The sequence below is a fragment of the Sorex araneus genome, chromosome 2 (assembly GCF_027595985.1).
Source record: "Sorex araneus isolate mSorAra2 chromosome 2, mSorAra2.pri, whole genome shotgun sequence".
Lineage (NCBI taxonomy): Eukaryota > Metazoa > Chordata > Mammalia > Eulipotyphla > Soricidae > Sorex > Sorex araneus.
In genome coordinates this window covers 194,587,931-194,610,553 of record NC_073303.1, presented here as the reverse complement: position 1 = coordinate 194,610,553, position 22,623 = coordinate 194,587,931, and the positions used below count along the sequence as shown (strand labels likewise).

At 38.5% G+C, this 22,623-nt stretch overlaps 2 protein-coding genes across 2 annotated transcripts; both read right to left on the bottom strand.

Annotated features, from left to right (window-relative positions):
- Window positions 1–7,143: 7,143 nt before the first annotated feature.
- On the bottom strand, window positions 7,144–7,608 carry LOC129401728 (keratin-associated protein 6-3-like). Its single transcript, XM_055124536.1, has one exon. It carries the CDS (start codon window positions 7,606–7,608, stop codon window positions 7,144–7,146), a length of 465 nt encoding a protein of 154 aa, XP_054980511.1.
- Window positions 7,609–19,076: 11,468 nt separating this feature from the next.
- On the bottom strand, window positions 19,077–19,502 carry LOC101541818 (keratin-associated protein 6-3-like). The gene has a single exon (XM_004618986.2). It carries the CDS (start codon window positions 19,500–19,502, stop codon window positions 19,077–19,079), a length of 426 nt encoding a protein of 141 aa, XP_004619043.2.
- Between the last annotated feature and the right edge of the window lie 3,121 nt (window positions 19,503–22,623).

The window sequence follows — 22,623 nt, the reverse complement described above, 5'->3', positions numbered from 1 at the left end:
TCAAAACTGTCAACATTAGATGGACTCTCAGGAGTGATGGTGAAGGGAATAATTTTGCTTCCATGCAATCCCCACCCACCATATATTCTAAATGTTAGGACAAAGTCCCATTGGTTATAATCAGCATTGTAAAATAATATCAGCGACAAATCCTTAGCTCATTCATTTAGTTGCATTGAAAGAAGCCATTTTAACTGATTGATGTGGTGATGTGCAAAGACCAATGGATTCCATAGCAGTGGGATCATTCCATCCCTTCATCTGCTTCATCTTCTTCTCAGTGAAGAGAATTCTTCACTGCAAAACCATATGGTGCAGGATGCCATGTTGTATACAGTATATCTCAAATATCTATGCTTGTTATGTCATTGCTGATAATCAAAACCAAACCAAACCATGCCCCAAACAAAAACAAACCATACCCCAAATATTTATCATGCTCATTAGATCATAGATTCTTTCTATGTGAAAGGTGTCTGATATAATTAATTTGCCATGAAGAATTGGTAGGGATCCTGCAAATGTGTCAATTTATCAAAGTCTCAGTGAAATCTGACGCTTTCATGTTTGAGATGATGATCCAATAGAACCTAACAGCCTCGTCAAAGGAGTCACATTGCTGGCACTAGGATTTATTTCTTTTTGAATCAATTGTACATTGGGATGTTAGGCTAATGGATTTCATGATTTCTAGTGTACAACATCAGTTGTGGGCATTCATTGTCTCTTTAATTGTGTGAGATGATTCTGTGCTTTCTCTTGCTTTCTCTATGAATTTGTATTGAACACCTATTTTATAGAGATTTAAAATAGATTTATATATACATGCATATAGTATACTGAATATATATATATATATATGCTATGGTTCTTTCTTCTTATCCAAAGAACACTGACTAATAGGCATGTAGAACATGACAATGATTTTGGTTTACTATTTTGCTTCTGACCCTATTCTGTGATTACTACTTGAAGATTCATAAATATAATTGTAATGGTCAGGAGGCCATGGTCAGGAGACTGTGAAGCCTTTCTTAGCTTCTATGCATAGCTATGTTCTCAGTGATCACAGGACTGAAAACATAACCACAAGACAGATTCACAGAAGAGCTAATTCCACAGAAGATATGTTTGAGTCTTGACTCCATTTGGATGGCATCTGGTCTGTGTGTTTCTGGCCTAATAAAATATATTATTATATTTGGGGTATTCATATAAATATAAACTTGTACTCTGACCAATAGCATCTTAACAATGGTATTGTCCCCTTTTTTTGTATTAGTTTCTCTGATAAATTTTCTAGGTACCTTAAAAGAGATTAGGTATATATTTCATGGATAGAAGTTAGATGGACAGGTAGATAGATGAGTAGGTATTTCCTGTGACATCCTATCACCTTCCTCGATAGAGTCTAAATTCATAATAGAGAAATAAGTGTAAGTAGGTGATGAAAAGAATTATTGTGTATTAAGACTATTGGAAAACACATAACACTTAAGGTTGAATAACAGAATTTCTGATGATTATTCATCATCATCATCATCATCCCATTGATCTTCAAATTTCTCGAGTGGTCTCAGTAACGTCTCCATTTGTCCAAGCCCTAAGATTTTAGAAGCCTACTCATCCTTCCAATGATGCCATAGTGGAGGCTTTTTCAGGGTCCGGGGAATGAGACCCAGCCTGTTGCTGGTTTGGGCATATTAATACATCATGGGGACCTTGCGAGGCTCTCCCATGTGGGCAAGAAACTCCAAGTAGTTTGCCAGGTTCTCCCAGAGGGAAAAGTAGGATTTAAGATATCATGACCACAAAGCTCTTCTGGGAGCTGGCTTTTAAGTCTCTGGATGCTGGCCACTGACAGGATTACACGGCGCTGGGAACAGTTCCTGGAGGTGACCGCCTAGCTACTGGGAAATGGGAAATCTGGGCGAGGAGGCCCAGTCCCGATCCGAGCAGGCTTGGAGGTCTCAGCCCCGGGTCCTACACACCTGGGTTCCTCTGCCGGTTCCTTAATGCATGAGGCTCGTCGGAATATGTGGAGAGGGGACTTGAGCATGGCTGTGGCTAGGCTCCAGAGGTCTTCGGCCGCTGGGAGCTCTGCTCGGGGTGGGGAGGGAAGCTGGAGCCCATCCCCTCCGAGGAGGCCCCGGGGAAGACAGCCAGGCATGTGGGCAAGAAACTCTCTGATGACTATTACTAAACTTATTATCAGAGCCAGTACTGCTCAGTACCGATAGGTGCCCACATGTACAGTGCAATGGTAAGGCTTCTGTCTGCCCCCACCCCCACCCCTGGGGCTGGAACAGCGTGATCTTCAAATACTAAAGCAAGGTGTGTGGACATTATGGCTGAAGAGGGCAGCCTCTTGCAAACATGGCAATTCACATGATGTAGTGAGCACACAATCAGAACGTGTTCATCACAAGTGTGCGACCCTGACCCGGTATTGCAGCTGAGTTCTGCAACCCAGGGAGCACCACAAAACCAAGTGTGAATGTGACCCTGTCTCATTGCAGAAACAGCTGCCAAAAATAAATGGAAGGGGAAGAAGAGGCATCACTTTGTGTCAGGAAAGCTGCCAATAGGGGGCGTAGGTGATAAAGATGGTTAAGACACTTAGCTTGCAAGCAGCTGGCCCTGGCTTAATCCCCAGCATACAGTCAGGGTTCCCTGAATGCCACCAGGAGAGACCCCTGAACATAAAGCCAGGAGTGGTCCCAAGAAATGCTGGGGGTGTGCCCTACCGAACCCCACCAACCACCCCGCAACAAAATAAATCAAAGAAAATGTTCAGAGAGGTTACTTCACTCCTCTTCATTTATTTTTTCTGCTTATAAAGTAAAAATAACTTTTAATACTCGTAGAGTTGTCCTATGCCTGTTTGAGATAACATGCATCTACCAAGTAATTTATTTATGATAAACAGATAATACATACCACCACCCACATTACAGATGATAATAATAGTGTCCACTGTATTTCATTAATACTATCCAGATCTCTGGCACATGAATTACACAAGCCGCAGAGAAAAACCTAATAGTAAATATCTCTTTATAGGAAAGTAGTCAGAATATAAATCACACATCTTAGAGTACGCTATTATACTTACTAAATTCCAAAGCTAGGCTGGCTCTATCATTACATTTATTTTTTTAAATAATACATAATTTAGCACTGAGAAGATAAATTATGGGCCAGAGATTTCCATGCACACAGACCAATGCCCAATCTCTGGAACTGCAGGGCTCCTTCCCAGAACCACCACTGTAGTTCTGGACATCCCCAAACACTTCTGGATGTGACTCTGGTGGTTCCAAATCACCACTGGGCCTGAGCATCCGACCTTTGTTTTCACCTTAAACCCTGAGTACTTTAGAGCTTCTATTCATTCCTCTCTCTCAATCCTAATATGCCATAAACCAAAGCAAAGCAAAACAAAATGATATAACTTGACAAGTGTCCCACCATGAAAAGCGACAGGTTTCTGATTTTGTTTTAATGCAATAATTTGGGAAGATTATATATATATGTATATATATATATATTTGGACAGAGTAAACACAGCAATATTGCTAATATACCAGTATTTCATTTTAGGAAATGGGACCACAAGTGACGATAGGGTAAGATGGCGAGGCTGCCTATTTCAATTTCAGTTGAAAACAGAATCTGAATATTTTCAAGTGAAGAAAGCAATTTGAGAACAAGTGGTGTTTAGTTGGGGATAATAGTAGTGGCGTTTTAACATTAGATTTAATACGCTAGAGTGACTATGACTGTCCATCAAGTTTAAGAGGTTGGAGACATATCTTAGAAAAGCATAATGGGTTTGACCTGTGACTCTATGCCTAAGGCATTGTTTATGTAGAATGATTATAACTTACTAGCCAAGTCAAAATACTTGTGAAATTCACTATTTCTTAAAATGTTGAAGCCTAGATGATATAAGGTGATGTTAATATTTTAAAAGTTTAAGTTTCAAGAATATAGTAAATTGGAATATTAAATGTTCATAGAGCCTTACTCAGAGTAAAAGAAATTCCTTTGGGGAAAGATTTTTCCTGGGATCTAATTTCTACTTCTGACATCACCAATTTCAAAGTGTGACAAATTCATACATCTGTCCACTTGAATTGGCACATCTACAATACCTTGAACAAAATATAGAGTCGCAAAATCCTCACTGCAGTATCTCTTTTTCAAAGAAAAACCACTTGACAACTTTGCAAACATCATATCATATAGACTTAGTGAAAAGGAATATGAGTTCTGGGGCTAGAGTGATAACACAGCAAGTAGGGCATTTTCCTTGCATGTGGCCAACCCAGGTTCAATTCCCAACATCCCATATGGTCCCCTGAGCACTGCCAGGAGTAATTCATTAATTCCTGAGTGTGGAGCCAGGAGTAACCCCTGTGCATCACCGGAGTGTGACTCAAAAAGCAAAAAAAAAAGGGCAAACGAGTTCAGTTACATATGTGACACTAACATATCACAGAATATTAGTCTCTCAGGATTTGCAACTGCAAGTTCTGAGTTGGCTCCAAAGATAAATAGACAGCAGGCAGTAGAAAGGATTCTGGTGCCAGGGACCAAATTCAGTATTTTATGTATGTGAAGCTTATGTTCTACTACTGAGCAATATCCCCAGCCCAAACATCACTGTATCACTGTATCACTGTCATTTCGTTCATCAATTTGCTCAAGCAGGTGCCAGTAACATCTTCATTTGTCCCTGTTGTGTGCTAGTGTAGCCCAATGTCATCTGCTCGCTCCAGGAACACGAAGAGCATGTTGTTGTTATTGTTTTCTTTCCATATCAAATATGTCACAGGAGCTTGTCAGGCTCTGTCATGCCAGTGGTGGGGGGGAATAATAATAAAAAAAAATAAATAAAGTGGTTGCTTGGCCACAAATGTGGCCACATGCTCCAGGAAAAATTGCTCTCTTCCAGGAACTTTGTTTTATAGTCTCTGGATTTTGGACATTGATGAGATTACATGGCGCTGAGGGGAGTTTGTGGGTGTGACTATCAAGCTACTGGAAAACTGCGGATCTGGTTGGAGGAGGCTCAGTCCCAATCCAAGAAGGCTTGTAGATCTCAGTCCCTGGTCCCACACACCTGGGTTCCTCTGTCTGTTCCTTCATGGGTGAGGTTCGTCCGAGCATGTGGAGAGTGGCCTTGAGCATGGCTATGGCTGGATTCTGGAGATCTTCAGCTGCCAGGGCCAGTGAATACAGCCTGGCGAGGGGGCAGGAGATTCTGCAGTGCTCTCTTCCAGGAGCTTTGTTTCATAAAACAAAGCCCAAACATGTCATTGAAATGAAAAATAAAATTTCTAGGGGATGAGTTGAGAGATTAGGGCCAGCACAAGACCTACCCTAGTTTGTCCTCTGGCACTCCGGGTATTGAATGAAACCACAAAAGCCTGTGGAAACTACTTAAGGTGGCCATGGTAGTTCACAGCACAGCAGAACCTGAGCATTTTGTCCCTAGCATTGAATCTTGGGTCGCTAGCATTGAAGAGAGGGCTGAGTGGCCACGAATCACTAGCATTGACCCTTACCCCCTTAGCACGCTTCAGGGGTTCCTCCTTTCCCAAACATCACCAAAATAGAATTAAGCCCATGCAAAGCTTTCACAAATAGGTGGAGATATATCAAAATAGTTTGAATTTCTCCAGCTCTTGAGTTAAAGAAGCATAGGAAACTTCTCTTGTTTCAACACACCCAGACTAAAGATTAGAAGCAGAAATATTTGATCTCATTAGTATTTTCCAGGGAATTTTCATATACAAAGCACTAGGATATACATACTCTTTCTGAGGTAATGCTTAAATAAAATAACAAATGATTTTTTTATTATGGCAACAATAAATAGTTTATCATTATATTACCATTACATCTTAACTAGAGAGAACTGACAGCGCAGGATGAAAATTCTTACTTTCTCAAATTTATTTTTCAAAATTCTAGAATGTATTTGAAGAGATGATTGGTGTTAATCTGCTACAACATGGTATTATCTTTCTACTTTTTAATTTATAACTAATATTGTACATCTTGGGCTGGAGCGATAGCACAGCGTGTAGGGCGTTCACCTTTCACACAGCCAACCCGTGTTTGATTCCTCCACCCCTCTCGGAGAGCCCGGCAAGCTACCAAGAGTATTGAGCCCACACGGCATAGCCTGGCAAGCTACCTGTGGTATATTGGATATGCCAAAAACAGTAACAACAAGTCTCTCAATGAGAGACATTACTGGTGCCCACTTGAACAAATCGATGAGCAATGGGATGACAGTGACAGTGACAGTGATTGTACATCTTATTTCCATTTCCTTAAGAAGAAGTCAAGACCATAGCAAAACCAAAATTTTACATTGTCCTTTTATTCAAAACTCCCTACAATGTTTAAACTTTTTAAATTTTATTTTGTTTGTTTGGCGGCCCTAGCTAGCTGTACTCAGTGATCAGGGATTAATCTTGATGGGTTTGGGGACCATATGTGCCAGAATCAAAACTGGGTTGGCTGCACACAAGGCAAGCACCTTACCTACTGTATTATCTCTCTGACCCCTCAGTGCTTAAACATTTTTAAGGAAGTTGAATATAAAGACTCACTTCCACCCTTTCCTTGTGGCTCTGTTGTTTAGAGCACTTTTCCCTTTTCATCACCAATCAAGGACTTGTAGAGCAACTGAATTGAAAATATAAACATTATATGTTCCTGAGAAAGCAGTGGTTTCCCTTAATGCAATTAAGAAAAGCTAAGATAAAAAATACTAGACATTAAATAACGAGAATACCATTAGATCAGATTGAATAATTTTATTAGAAAAACAGAGAAAAATATTCTGTATGAAAAATCAAAGACAGATTCTGTGACATTGTTTCAGTGAAAGATCACATGCTAGTTTAGTGGCTGAATGTTACATTCTCTCGAGATTCCTGAGTGATATCCAGGAAAGCCTACTTTCCAGATTTAGAGGTCAGAAGAAAGCCAAGCTTCAGAAAATTCATATTTGAAGACAGTGATATAACATCATCACCCAGGCAAAAGACTCGTACACATGGAGTGCAGAATTGATGAGCTCTGGAATACACAGGTAGTGAGCGAAAATCTTCAACTGCGTTCTCAATAGTAGCCAAAGCCAGAACCGCATCCATAGCCATAACCACAGCCGTAGCCACAGCCCAGACCACGGTAGCCAGAGCCATAGCAGGAGCCATAGCCACAGCCCAGGCCTCCATAGCCATAGCCCAGGCCGCCATAGCCACAGCATCCATAGCCACGGCCTCCATAGCCACAGCCAAGGCCGCCATAGCCACAGCATCCATAGCCACGGCCTCCATAGCCATAGCCCAGGCCACCATAGCCACAGCATCCATAGCCACGGCCTCCATAGTAGTTTCCGTAGTAGCCACACATGGTGCTGGTTGTTGAGGTTGTCCTTGGGTAGAGGAGGAGAGTGAGTGACTTCAGTCTGCCCAGTGACCCTGCACAGGGCCTTTTATATACCTCAGTCTGGGTGGGACCCAGCATAGCTGTCATGCCATTGGATGAGTTATGACTAATCTCATTAGTCTGTAATTGCTCCATCATAAAGTCAAGTCTCAGAGATTCAGCAGGACTGTTGACTGTGTACAATCTCTACTTCAAACTCTTTCTCAGGTTTAGCTGAGCGGGCACATTCATTCCTCTGCATCTCTCACTCCAAGTTAGACTTTCATTTTAACCTGTTATTCCTATCCTTTGTCCCAAGACAGAATGTGTTTGTTAGGATGAAATTTTTTTTGCTCGTGACTACAGTTTCACTCATTTAATATTTCACAAAAATAATACTCCTTTAACTCCTGCATGTTTTCCCTCTCTTGATCCAAGTTCATGATACTCAAGGATTTAGTTTCTTTTCTGCATTGAAATCATAATCTATCTTCCCACCCTTTGATGGTGATGATTATCCAAATAATTTTTCTGAAAGAAAACAGGCATGTCCAAGACAAAAGCTGTATTTTTCTACATATGCTGTTGAGCGCCATTCTCATTGATATTCAGCTTTTCTAGAAAGGACTTTAAAACAGGAGCTGTAATTTTAATTCAACTTCTCTGAATTTTAATCTCTGAATTGAGTGTATAATAAATTAATGCACTATAAAATTACATAACAAGAGCTAATTAATATTAGAATTTTAGTCACTAACGTTCCAGTAATCTTGACATAGTATGTTTAAGTTTGTCAATATATTAGTCAGAAGTATGTTCCTTCATCTATATATTCAATCATTATTGTCTTTATAGCTAGACACACTGTGTTCTTATACATAAACCAGCAACATTATTTTCTTTAATTAAACTAGGGTGATAATACAATGCCCATGTAGGCACTAGAAAAGTAAAAAATAGTTTTAGTTTATAATTAAAAACATTGTTATGTCTTGAAAAGAATGAATGTAGGGAAAGATTATTATTTCCATACATATGTCTGATCTATTGGTAGATTTCAATTAATGTGATGATAATTCTGCGTCAAAATATTATTTTATTTTTCTGCTAACCTTAGCTCAAAAGAGAGTACAAAAAGAGAGTACAAATTCTTAAACGTTTTTACAACAATCAAGACTCTTTAGAATTCATAAGAATGAAGAAACAAAAGTTACACATTTTCCAATCATACCATTTAATAAATATATAAATTACTGCAAATATGCCTTAATAAAATACAATTTTTTAATCTGAGTCAGTCAAATGCACTTATTCATGAATATCTGTTTTTGAATATTCTTTTCTTATGTGTGTTTTGATAGGTTCCCTTTGTAATAATAGACACATTATTGTGACATTTTATTCACCATTTGCTCAATTTAGATTCTAGAATTAGAGAAAAGCTCTGTGTATTATTTTCTAATTTACCATACAGTAAATTGTAGTAACTTCCACTATCACTATGCAGTCAATCAAGTAACAACTTAGAATAAGTTAAAATAAGTTTTCAGTAAAAACTAATTTAAATAATGTGATGATCAGACTTCCTCTAGGCTATCTAAATTCTTTAACATCACCTGAAATTGGTCTGACTAAATTGCATTAGTCAATTAAAAAATACTATAATTAACTTGGTTTTGTTTGGGTATCTATTAATGTAGCTATAAGAGACATTATTATTTCGTGTATGCCATATCTCTAATAACAACATTTGTTATTTCTCCACAGACTACTTATTCTCTGTAGAATTTGCTTCTTAGAGTTAATTTGTTTCCTCTGTGAGACTGAGTTCTCTCTAATCATAACAATGAAAGTGTCGCATCCAAAGATAGTCTTTAAATTTTTTCTGTTGTGATTATATAAACTATGTTCACTCCATAATAAGTGTTTATGCACAATCCATAATAAGAAAGCAGAACTTTGTAAGTCTTCCACTCCTTTCTTTGGTCCTTGGTTCCATCACATTAAGAAAAAGGCCCCTTCTTGGATCACCAATATTTCAATATTGACACAGGAGAGACCCTTCCTTCCTCCTCTGAGGAATGCTCTGAGTGCATTCACGTTCACCAACTTCTCGTTCCAAACATTTCTCTTTCCTATCACACAATTGGAATAGTGATAATATTATATTTTAATATTATTAAATAATAATATTATTTAAATAATATTAATAATATATTAATATTATTAATAAATAATAATATTTAAATAATATTAGTATTATATATTAATCACTGTATCACTGTATCACTGTCATTCTATTGTTCATTGATTTACTCGAGCGGGCACCAGTAAGGTCTCCATTCATCCCAGCCCTGATATTTTAGCAGCCTCTCCTTACTTGTTTTTCCCAATGACTGGAGGCTCTTTTCAGGGTCAGGAGAATGAGACCTGTTATTGCTACTGTATTTGGCATATTGAGTATACAACAGGGAGCTTGCCAAGCTTTTCCATGTGAGTGAGGTGGGTGAGATACTCTTGGTAGCTTGCCGAGCTCTCCAATATATATATATATGTATATATATACATATATATATTTATATTGTGTAGCATGGTCGCTTTGTCCAGGAATATATTCACTCATGTGTGACTCTCAGCCTGAGAATGTGGAAAGTGGCCTGGGGTGTGGCAGCAGTATGGTAGTGGAAGTCCACTGCTGGGGCTGGGTCCATTGGGGTGGGGAGGGCTCTCACTCACCCCCCTCTGTGGCACCCCTGGTGTGGAGTCCGGTGGGATGATTATGGGAGCCTCACTTTATGTTCCCTTGCGAGAAAAGCAGCCATGAGTTCTGGAGGGTAGCCGATGAGGAGATTATCTGGCACCAGCAGAAGGTGGCTTATGGGTGTGACCCCTGGGTTGCTGGAGATTTGGGGGAAACAGGCAGAGGATCTCTGGTGCCGGGTCCTGTTGAGCCCAGAGTATATCTCATCCTGTTGCATGAGATATGCTTATGCAAACAATTGCCTATTTGAAGATCACATTTATCTGGTTTCTGCATATCTTAATTATATATTAATAGTTATAAAAACCTACTTTTTTCAATTATTTGGTCATTTGCACCATGTGTGGCTACTACGGAAACTACTATGGAGTAGTAGTTTCCTCTTTTTCAGAATTTTTTCTTGAAAAGGAGGGTGCCCAATCATGTGCTTGCCCCTCTAATAAATACTCCTTTTAAACTCTATAGATTGATTCCTTTGAATTCATTCCTTTAGCTGATTAATTTTAGCTCACATTTCCACATCCCATTTTGATATTTCCCTCTCTCTTCCTCTCTCTCTTTCTCTTTATATAAACTTAATATTGTCCTAGGTTGGTAACAGTCATCACAATTTAATAAGATAGAACTAATTTCATTGTTCTTTGTATTCAGAGTCTAGCTCCTTTCTCCCTAATATCTTATCATGCAAGAATTCAAGACTTATGTAAGATCAGAACTCTCCCTGGAGTGAACTTTTTAATATCTTTACTCATTAGATTACTAAGTTATACTTGATATCCTGTTAAATTTGAGGCCTAGAGTGTTCAAATTTAAAATACAAATTTCACAGATATTGCATGAGATAATCCATTGTCCTATCTCTCCATCTTGCTCGGTTTTAAATTCTGTATATTCAAGGGGTAGCATAGTCGTCTGCCCTGGCACCTGGCTATCTTCACTGGGACCCCTCGGAGGGGGCCGGGTTGAGTTTCTCTCCCCACCTCCAGCAGAGCCCCGGCAGGCGAAGACCTCCGGAATCCAGCCACAGCCATGCTCGAGGTCCCTCTACACACGTTCAGATGAGCCTCACGTGTGAAGGAACCAGCAGAGGAACCTAGGTGTGTGGGACCTGGGGCTGAGATCTCCAACCTGCTGGGATCAGAACTGGGCCTCCTTCACCCAGATCCCCCATTTTCCAGTAGCTTGGCAGCCATACCCATGAACTGCCCCCGGTGCCATGTAATCCCATCAATGGCCAAGATCCAGAGACTAAAACAAAGCTCCCAGAAGTGACCTCTTATTGTCTAGTTCTCCCTCTCAGAGAACCTGGCAAGCTACTGAGGGTATCTTGCCCACTCAGCAGAGCCTGGCAAGCTCCCCATGGCATATTTGATATGCCAAAAAACAGTAACAATGATGGGTCTCCTTCCCCGACGCTGAAAGAGTCTCCAATGTGGCACTGTTGGGAGGGACAAATGAAGAGAGGCTGCTAAAATCTCAGGGCTAGGATGAATAGAGAGGTTACTGGTGCCCGCTTGAGCAAATTGATGAACAATGGGATGGTAGTGATAACTCTGATTCTTATGCAAACAATTGCCTATGAAGATAACATTCATCTGATTTCCACATATCTTAATTTGCCATCCTTAACAACCCAAAACATTGAAGCACATCATTCAGGGTATGCCTACTCCCACCTCCACTACTCCCTTTAAGTGCTCAACACTCACCAGCTTATAGGAAACAGAAAGTAATGGCTTTTCTGCTCTTCATGTGTATTCTATTTACTTCCAACTCAAAGCTTCTATTTTTGCATGAATGGCTAGAATCTTTTCTCTTGGCTTCTCTCAGAGTTATTTGAACTATGCAAGCTAAAATAATATTTTATCAGTACTCGTATGCTTTTATCAGTACCTAGATTAATCATACAAATGGACACATTATTCTCAGAAATTTTCATATTCACATTTTAGTACTTACTTTCAATTAGTTGTGTCTTTTAATTGTCCTTATTCTAGGGCATTGTTTCCCCAAACTTACTTTTCCTACCTCTCTTCTTTCAGAATAAAGCGAGTCAATGCCTTCTGGCAAATTCACAATCTTTAAGCAAATAAAGATAATGTACCTTCCAATTACATCTGAGGCTAGTACCACCATCCCTATCCTATCCCTATTTTTTCCTAATGTGTGTGTGGAAGAGCAGGGCAAGAAAACCTAGTTTGGAAAACACTACTGAAAATGGAAGATAAGGAGCCACATGATAATTGAGTCTATCTTGTCCGGTCTTCAGCATTCCCAACTGGTCTGGGATATGACTCAAGTGATAGAGCATGAGCCTTGCCTGTGCAAGACCCTAGATTCCATCCCTGGGCTCTCTCCTGGACATCATGTCATCTTGGTCACCCTCAAGGTCAGGAGACTGAGTACCTGGAGAGGTAGCTCCCATACCTAAATTAAAAGGAGCAACCTAATTGCAGTTTTAATTGCCATGAGACATTTTTGGCAATAGCTCCTAGCACACACCTGATACTTAAAAGTTTGATATGTGATATAATAAATGAACACATCAAAATCATAAGGGGACATTTTGACATTCTTTGTTCTGATTTTGGTTATTTTGGTTTAGGGCCATACTCATTTATGCTCAGGGACTATACCTGGCCCTGTGGTTTAGAGTTTTATCTTTTTTTTTTTTTGGTATCTTATTACTATAGCTATGAGAGACATTACTGTTTCATGTATGCAATATCTCTGACAACATTTGTCATTTCTCCACAACTACTTATTCTCTGTAGAACTTACTTCTTTGAGTTAATTTGTTAATTTGATATCACTCCTTGAGGACTCAGGGAACCATGTGTGGTGGTGGGAATCCAACAGGGTTGGCCAAGTGCAAGGAAAGTGACATCCCTGCTGTACTATCACACTGACCCCCATTTGCATTTTTAAAATTTGAAATAATTAAGTGACAGAGTTACAGAGAGCTGCAATACACACACACACACACACACACATCTCTATAAGCCTTCACCCAGTTATATTTAAATAGTGACTTTAATAACCAAGAGAAATGTTCCAAACCAAGAGACTAATTTTGTACACTATTTCTATTTCTAGATGATCTATGTGCTTTTTTCATTTTACCATTTTTTCTGTGTCCTTTGTATGTTCAGATACAATTCAATATCCACATGGCTGTTGGTTATCTTATCTCGTCAGTCTCCTCCAGTTACTGATTGTTCCTCAGTATTTCCTTAATTTTTATCATATTGACAATTTTAATGAGATAAATATGTTTTCTTTCATTTTTTATTATTTCATAGCAAATTTAGGCTATATGTGTTGAATAAAAACACCAAAAGAGATGTGAATATTTTGTTGTAACTAATTATAGTAAGTTCAAAATTTGAGCATAGCTTTCAAAATTTTTTGGAATGTATTTTAAGCTCAAGTTAGTAATAGAATAAATTTCATATTTCTATGAAATTTTTGTTTCTATAAATTACGTATTTCTATGTAAACTCAGTACATGTTTTTAAATTTCTGGACTCTACCACGGCTTTTGGTCACATGATAAATAATAAACACACATATGTGTGATGAATTGGTCAAATTGATTAACTTTTTATAAAAATAATAAAACACATTAATTGTTCCTGCACATGTATCTTCTTATGCACAAGCTTTCCCTTCCATACCATTCTGAGATCAAACTTTTGCACATGAGACTGCATTTTGGGTGGACATCAAGGAGAAAATTATTAAAGAAAATTAAAAATTGTCAAGTTGAAACTTGTAAGAGTGTCTCATGGCAATTAAAACTGCAATTTAAATTTCACAAATAGAATAAACAACCTAGCAAAACATTTTTTAAAGGGAAATGATTCAATTGCAGGCATTTTGTACATGGCAAAGTTATGACTATGAGGAATTCCTAAGAGAGTTTCAATACCAATTTGTTTGAAACATGAATTTAATAGTGTCTGTGGTTTCTTCCATAGACCATTCAGTTTGTAAACAAATTAAGGATTACAAACCTGAGAATCTAGAAATTGACTCTACTTTCAACTGAGTCCTCTTTCCTGACACTCTGATATCTTACAGCAGTTGTTATGATCACTTTGGTTATGTCATTGGTGGCCTGGAAGGTGACCATGGCTGTGACTGTGGGTGTGGCTGTTGTTTCTAGCCAGGCTGCTGGATAAAATAACTTTCTCTGGTTTCTGAGAAAATCTACATTGCTAATATGCTCAGAGCATTCTCAAAGTCTCTTGAGTCACTCTGTGTACTTCCTGTATTGTTTGTAATTAACTGTGTGATTTTCTGTTCAAACAAAGATGACCAATTCAAAAACTACCATGCAATAACACATCTTTGGTTAAGATTGCCTGTTTCCACAATTTAGACAAAAATCACTCATTTCATCTTGATAACTATAATATAATGTGAATATAATTATATCCATTTCCATTTGGGTGAAAATGTCTAAATTTATTTTCAAGCATATTTTATTTATTTAGAACTTGGTGATCTGGGTATGAGCAGTTGTTGATCATTTAGATGTGTGATTGGGGAGTGACATTTAAGTGATAGTTTTTAATATGGATTTCATGAGTATATTTAAGGAATGATATTATATGCCTTGATCTAATCAAAGCCTCATCTTTGGTATAACCAAAGTTTGATTAATGACATTGAAAATTGCTACTCGGCTCTCCTCTCCACTGAGTTTATTTCAAAGTTCTTTGTTCTTGACATGTAACCTGTTTGCATTGTTTTTTTCATTTATTTAGTCTCCATGATTACAAAGCTGTTCATGACTGATTTCTGGTGTTGTGTTCCAACACCAATCCCTTTCACCAGTGTCCACTTCCCTCCACTAATGCCCTACCCCTCTCAACCCCCATTTGCCTCCTACCCGCTAGTCAGCTTGTACAAGAGAGATATATTTTAAAAAAACAGTCTTTTCTGACTGTGGTGTTTACTGTAAGGTTTTACAGTACTGGTGCTGTACTGTTTCATGCATAACGCTTTACAGCATCTTTTAGCACCATCTCCTCCTCCAGGTTCAGCGCTAACCCCCACCATAGACATTGCCCCGCCCCCTGCCTTATCCCTCCGGTGGCATATTTGCCACTTTTGATATTTAACCTTTTTTGGCAGAGAGTCTCTTGCCCGCACGCCTGGCTGTCTTCCCCGGGGCCCCTTGGAGGGGATGGGCTTCAACTTCCCTCCCCACCCCGAGCAGAGCTCCCAGTGGCCAAAGACCACTGGAACCTAGCCACAGCCATGCTCAAGGCCCCTCTCCACATGGTCGGACAGGCCTCACGTATGAAGGGACCGGCAGAGGAATCCACGTGTGTGTAATCCCATCAACGGCCAACATCCAGAGACTTAAAAGCAAGCTCCCAGAAGCGATATCTTATAACCTACTTCTCCCTCTGGGAGAAACTGGCAAGCTTCTGAGAGTTTCCTGCCCACATGGGACAGCCTTGCAAGCTTTCCATGGTGTATTCATATGCTAAATCCAGTTTAACAGGCTGGATCTCATTCCCCTGACCCTGAAAGAGCTTCCAGTGCAACATCATTGGCATGGCAGAGTTGAGAGAGACTTCTAAGATCTCAGGGAAAGGACGAATGGAGAGGTTACTGAGTCCGCTCGAGAAATCGACGATTAATGGGATTTTGTGATTGTGATCGTGAACCTTTTTGATATTTGACCTTTTGATATACTCTAAGCAGATGTATTTTTTCACCAAAATTTTATATTATTCATTCATTGACAACATGTACTTATGCATACAAATGACTTTCCTGCCAACCATTTTCACATTGTCATCAAGGGTACAAAATTTGAGACGCTTTAATGTCACTTTAAAGAAATTAATCACTGCTTACTTTTTTTGACGGAGATTATCTTTGTAATAAGGCAGTTACTTGGGGAGACTAAATCTTACAGATAGAGTCTAATCCAAATTATAGGTTTAAAAGAGTGATAGTACAGTGCGTAGTGCATTTGCCTTGCATGAGACTAACCCAAGTTTGATCTCCAGCATTCCATATGATCCCTGAGCACTGCCAGGAGTAATTTGAGTAATTCTTCAGTGCAGATCCAGGAGTAATTCTTGAGTATCACTCACTGTGACCCCAAAACCAAGCAAACAACAACAAAAAAGAATATCCTTACTTACGGTAGTCTGAAAAATCTTCAGTAAAACTATTTATAAAAGTTTCCTTTCATTCTATTTATTACTATTAATAATATATGAACAAAGATAAAATTGAAATAGTATACATTAATATTTTGGAAATAGTCTTAGAATTGGGGTTACCTAAGACTGAGAATGGCTCCCAAAATTATTACTCTCTGGATATCAAAGTATAGTAAAACTTTTAAACTGCCCCTAAACATGTTTCCTGAAAGCATCATGAAAAGATTATGTAAATATGTTCTTTTTTATGAATCAGGTTTAGACATAAATCACATAAAACTATTATTTTACTTTTAAGTTTATTGGCTCTCAGGTTGGTACAGTTTATGGCTAATCTTGGAGAACTTTCTACATGTATACTTATGGGTAATGTGTATTCTCTTGTACTGTTGTTTAAAAGGCTTTCTGGAAATATCCTACATTTATTTATATTACATTATTTTTCAAGTTTATTTATGTTATGATCTTTCATGCAGTCATTCTATCCATTACTTGAATACTGAAAACTCTCATTATTAATTTTCCTTTTTTCAATTTTGTCAGTCTTCTAAGATTTGTTTTCAAGCTCTTGTTAGGCTAAAATGGATTTAAAATTATTATATCTTAACTTTATATTTTTGGTAATTACAATATGTCCCTTCACATATAATTTTAGTAATGTCTGTATTATAATTATTTAAAGTCCATTGAGTTTGATATTGTGTTATCCACTTCATCATTCTCCTAGAGGCCTGGTAGGAAAATCTCAGTAACATGAGTGAAAGATCTTCTCAACTCATAGAATGGCTTTCAAAACAGAAACCATGTGGGAAATTATAAAATATTTTAAGATAATAAAGAGATAGAGCATGTAAAATATATATCCACGGAGATAGTTTAGCGGTAAGAGGTGCATGCCTTTCATGCACAAGGAATTGAGTTCCATCCTGTTATTTGATGACTCCTAAATGGCCCTGATGGCCTTCAACAAGGTTGGACAAACTCAGTGACACATCTGTGGTCTTCAGCATTGAACCATTTGCCAAGTGCAGTCAGGAATGGCCCTCTTAGAGTCCTGAATACTGTTGAAGAAAACAAAAGCATATATTTAAATATGGCCAAAGAGATAGTAGGGGATTAGGCACATTCCTTGCATAGGGCTGGCCCCAGTTCAGTGCCTGACACTTATGGTTACCTGAGCATTGTTGAGTGCAGCCCTAGAAGCCTCCATAACTCACCAGGTTTGTTGTGGAGACTCCTGAACACCACAGCATGACTGGGACCAGGTAATGTGCAGCGCCTCACATCCTGACAGGCACTGAATTCTTGGGATCTCACATTGAACCACTTACCTGCTTGCCAAGCATCACTAGTAGGGTCCCCTGGTATCTTATGTACCACTCCAGAAATTCCCCCTCAAAAAATAAAAAAATTAGATAATTACCTATGTATCTCTTATCTATCTGTCAGATATGTTTCATAGAATTAAGAAATGATGAAAACCCCCCATTTGCAATAACCTGAATAGTTCTAGAGGGTACTCTGCCAAGAGAACAAGTCAGGCAAAGAGAGGCAAATATCAAATGTCATATATGGAGAAACTTAAACAGATGAGCTGAAGACAGCAAGCCATAATATATTAGTGTATAAGGCCAATTTGGTTACCAGAAGGAAAAGGGGGATGCCAGGGACAAGTGGGATATACTTCCAGACAAAGAGGACAGACTTGATTTTTCAATGAAACTCATGTAAAAATCCATACAACACAATGATGCTTCAGAGAAATAAAAATGCAGAATAGAAAGCCAAGGAGAACAGTATAGTGATACAAATTTATTTTAGACCTATCATAAATGCAAACATTGGGAAATACATTAATTTTTAATCATTTTGGCATGTTTTTATGCTTAGCTTTGTTTCTTAAAAAAATAATGCTACACTTAATGGTGAGTTACACAACTTAGAAAATATTATTTTTTTCCATAGAAGCAGTGGCAATAAAGTTTATAGAAAAATAAGTTACTCCCCGAAGACATTTGACAATGGAATTTTCAAGATGCTAGCTAGAAAAAATGGAAAAAAAGACTATCTTCCTATGTGGGCAACAGATATCCCTCACTCCCCACCTTTTTGTTTGGTTAACTTTTGTGACTACATATACTGGTGCTCTGTAGAACTCCCTAGCTCTGATCTGTTCTTACATTTCCTCCTGGTGTTGCTCTGGGAACTATATACGGCTGGAAATCAACCTGAGTTTGTTGCAGGCAAAGACATCTCAGTCCGTGGAGATGTCTTCCCAGCTCCCGGTTATATTTCTCACAAACAGAAAAAGGAAAAATGGGGATAAGAAACATGGGACAATAAATAATAAAGAATAATAAAATAATAAATAAAAACCAAGTTAGCTATTTGGATAGAAGAAGCATCTTATTTTTATTAAGTTAACAGAAAAACAATTTCTGGCACAGAAGTCTTCGAATTGGCAATGACATCATCATCCAAATGAAAGAGTTTCGGAGTAGATTAATTCACCCATATCCCACTTAATTTTTATAAGTTATACTGTAATCAGGAACCGTAGTCTGGGCTTCCATGAAGGATAAACATCATGTGGAGAAAAAAATCCAGAACCTAGGAGCTTGAATTTGTTCAGTTTTGATGTCCATACTTTGAGATTTGTCTTCATGGTGATCTCAGTAGTAGCCAAAGCCACATCCATAGCCAGAGCCATAGCCACAACCAAGTCTACTATAGCCAGAGCCATAGCAGGAGCCATAGCCACAGCCCAGGCCTCCATAGCCATAGCCCAGGCCTCCGTAGCCACAGCATCCATAGCCACGGCCTCCATAGCCATAGCCCAGGCCTCCATAGCCATAGCCCAGGCCACCATAGCCACAGCATCCATAGCCACGGCCTCCATAGCCATAGCCCAGGCCACCATAGCCACAGCATCCATAGCCACGGCCTCCATAGTAGTTTCCGTAGTAGCCACACATGGTGCTGGTTGTTGAGGTTGTCCTTGGGTAGAGGAGGAGAGTGAGTGACTTCAGTCTGCCCAGTGACCCTGCACAGGGCCTTTTATATACCTCAGTCTGGGTGGGACCCAACATAGCTGTCATGCCATTGCGTGATTTTATGGCTAAACTCATTAGTTTGTTGTTTCTCAACTAGAAGATTAAACATCAGAGAGATTCAGGAAGACTGCCTTGCTAAGTGTCTACTTTGGACTCCGCCCCTCACATTGAGGGCTTGACTGATGGGACACAGCTCATACTTATGAAGCCGTGTCCCAGGTCAGATTCTCATTTTAATTCGCACCTATTTTTGTAACAAGGAAGAATTATGTTTGTTGGGCCCAATTATATTTGCTTGTGTCCACAGTTTCACTGATTTTTTAAAAAATATTTTATAAGATCAAAACTCCTTCCACTGATGAATTCCCCCAACTCATGACACAAATTATTAATTTTATCCAAGTTCCTTTTCTGTACTGATACCATCAATCTATCTTTCCTTTTTTTCTTTTTTTTTTTTTGGTTTTTGGGGTCATACCCAGCGATGCACAGAGGTCACTCCTGGCTCATGCACTCAGGAATCACTCCTGGCGGTGCTCGGGGGACCATATGGGATGCTGGGATTTGAACCTGGGTCGGCCGCGTGCAAGGCAAACGCCTTACCCGCTATGCTATTGCTCCAGCCCCTATCTTTCCTTTCTAAGATATTGACTACTATCTATTTAAAATTTCTTGAAGAAGACAAATCTGAGGAAAATGCATTGTTTCATTTTGTGAGTAATATAATTGAGTTATTTGAGACGAGAGCGTAGTGAATTAAGGCATTTGGGAGGCTTCTTTTAGTCAGTTGACACCTTAATCAGATGATTGTGTCATTTACAAAGCCATGTTTCATAAACAAGTCTTCACACTTATATTGCATAGCCAGACATCACATAAGCAGGCAATATTTTTCAATGGTCTCACTTGACTTCATCGTCTTTTATTTATTTATTTTTTTTGCTTTTGAGTCACCTTCAGCGATGCACAGGGGTTACTCCTGGCTCATACACTCAGGAATTGCTTCTAGCGGTGATTGGGGGATCACATGGGATGCTGGGAATCGAACTCGGATAGGCCTCGTGAAAGGCAAACCCCCTACCCGCTGTGCTATCGCTCCAGTCCAAATAGGCAATATTTTCAGTGGTCTCATTTGACTTAATCTTGGCTTCAACTAATTTCTTTTTCTCCTAGTCTCCCAAAGTGAAACTTCCCTTCACATGATATTTTAAGTCTTATTTCATTTCAGAGTCAAATAATGAACGGCCTTAGTAATTTATATAATAGTGGTGTGATTAAGGTTGGAAGGTACTCCATATTTTATTCAGCTCTTACCTATTCAAGATGTGAAGACACATTCTCTTTCGTTGTTGTTGTTATTAACTTCCTCTGTCCTAATAAGGATATCAAATAAGGAAATTGTTTTAGTGCAATTAAATATATATACATGAATGTTGGAAGCTTGCCACAAGTGTGTGTGGGGAGGAGGGCAGTTAGGATAGAGAAGGGACCAGTATAATAATAACTGTTGGAAATGATCACTCTGGATAAGAGATGAGTGTTGAAAGTAGGTAAAAGGGCATAAATGATAATCTTTCAGTATCTATACTGCAAACCATAATGCCCCAAAGGAGAGTGAAGTTCTTTCCATAGAAACATGTGGGTAGGGGTGGGAGGGAAACCGGGGATATTGGTGGTGGGAAATGTATGCTGGTGAAGAAGGGATAAGTGTTGGAACATTACATGACAGAAGTCCAATCATGAACAACTTGGCAACTGTGTATCTCACTGTGATTCAATTGAAAAATAAACAAAGATTTAAAAAACAAATATGTGAATGAATACTTTTTAATCCATTTAAATATGTCCTGGTTATTCATGTAGCTGTCTAGCTGTAATTCATAAAGAAAATATATTAACATTATTGGGAGAAAATGTCGTTCAGTGGCTTTCTTTATAAAAACATTATTATACAACTAATTTTTCTCACATTACTCTAAGTTTTCCCATACATAAAATTGAATTTACATTCCGAAAGTGTTGCACAAATATTGTTAGCATCTATCCAAATTTGACTCATCGTTGATAACCATGGTTCATAATTGCATTAACTTGTGGAATTCCATTCCAATTAGAGGGAAAAAATGGTTTGTTAGCTCCCTACACTTAGATATTTGTGTGTAATCAATGATATTCAAGTGGAATGTTTATAGTTTTGTTTTTTCAGTAATGAAAATAGCTCTTGCAAGAGGTATTTATTTCTTTACTATTTGCATTTCTTTTATTGTGTATAAAAAAGATTTAGAGAGAGTTAGACACAGAGAGATCACCACCTTGTGACTTTTTTTTTTTTTTTTTTGCTTTTTGGGTCACACCCAGCGATGCACAGGGGTTGCTCCTGGCTCTGCACTCAGGAATTACCCCTGGCGGTGCTCTGGGAACCATATGGGATGCTGGGAATCGAACCCGGGTCGGCCGCGTGCAAGGCAAACGCCCTACCCGATGTGCTATTGCTCCAGCCCCAACACCTTGTGACTTTTTGAACATAGATGCACACAAGATTAATGGCAGTCCAATGTTTTCCAATGAGGATCTGTTCAAGTACACAAGTATTTTCATGTGCAATTCAAAGAATTACCATGTTCCCAATGGTCTAGTGAAAGATTCATTTTTAGGTAAATTTAATGTTAATTTAGTTTGTTGACAAAAAAACAGCCTTTTACCTATCAGATATATGATTTTTATTGCCATTTTTCAGTTTTTTGACAGTCTACATTTTAGCACATGCCTCTGGACAAGTGAAATTTAATCCTAACTTCTCTTTCTCACTCAGTTAATGCTTAACGTGCAGCTGCTTTTATATGCCCAATAATCCTGTATTTACAGAGAAGAGATTGTTTTATTTTGACATCTCTCTCCATGAGTCTTTTGAGCAGCTAATTCAATTCTGCTTTTCTTCTCTCGAAATCTGTTATTATTTATAATGTGAGTAACTTAGTAACAATAACACCATGGAAAGTAGCACCTTGACCTAATGTTGAATTCTATAATCTCAATTCTCAATCCTGAGCACCAATGAAGCTCCCGGGCTGACTCTAATTTTCATTCCATCAATTTATTAATACTAAATATCAGCTAACAGTATTAAAAGAACAACTAAGTATAAAAGAGGAATTTTTTCTATTCT

Excerpts from the sequence above, each read along its gene's own strand:
- LOC129401728 (XM_055124536.1), bottom strand. The coding sequence starts at position 7,608 with ATGGAGCAATTACAGACTAATGAGATTAGTCATAACTCATCCAATGGC.
- LOC101541818 (XM_004618986.2), bottom strand. The coding sequence starts at position 19,502 with ATGACAGCTATGTTGGGTCCCACCCAGACTGAGGTATATAAAAGGCCC.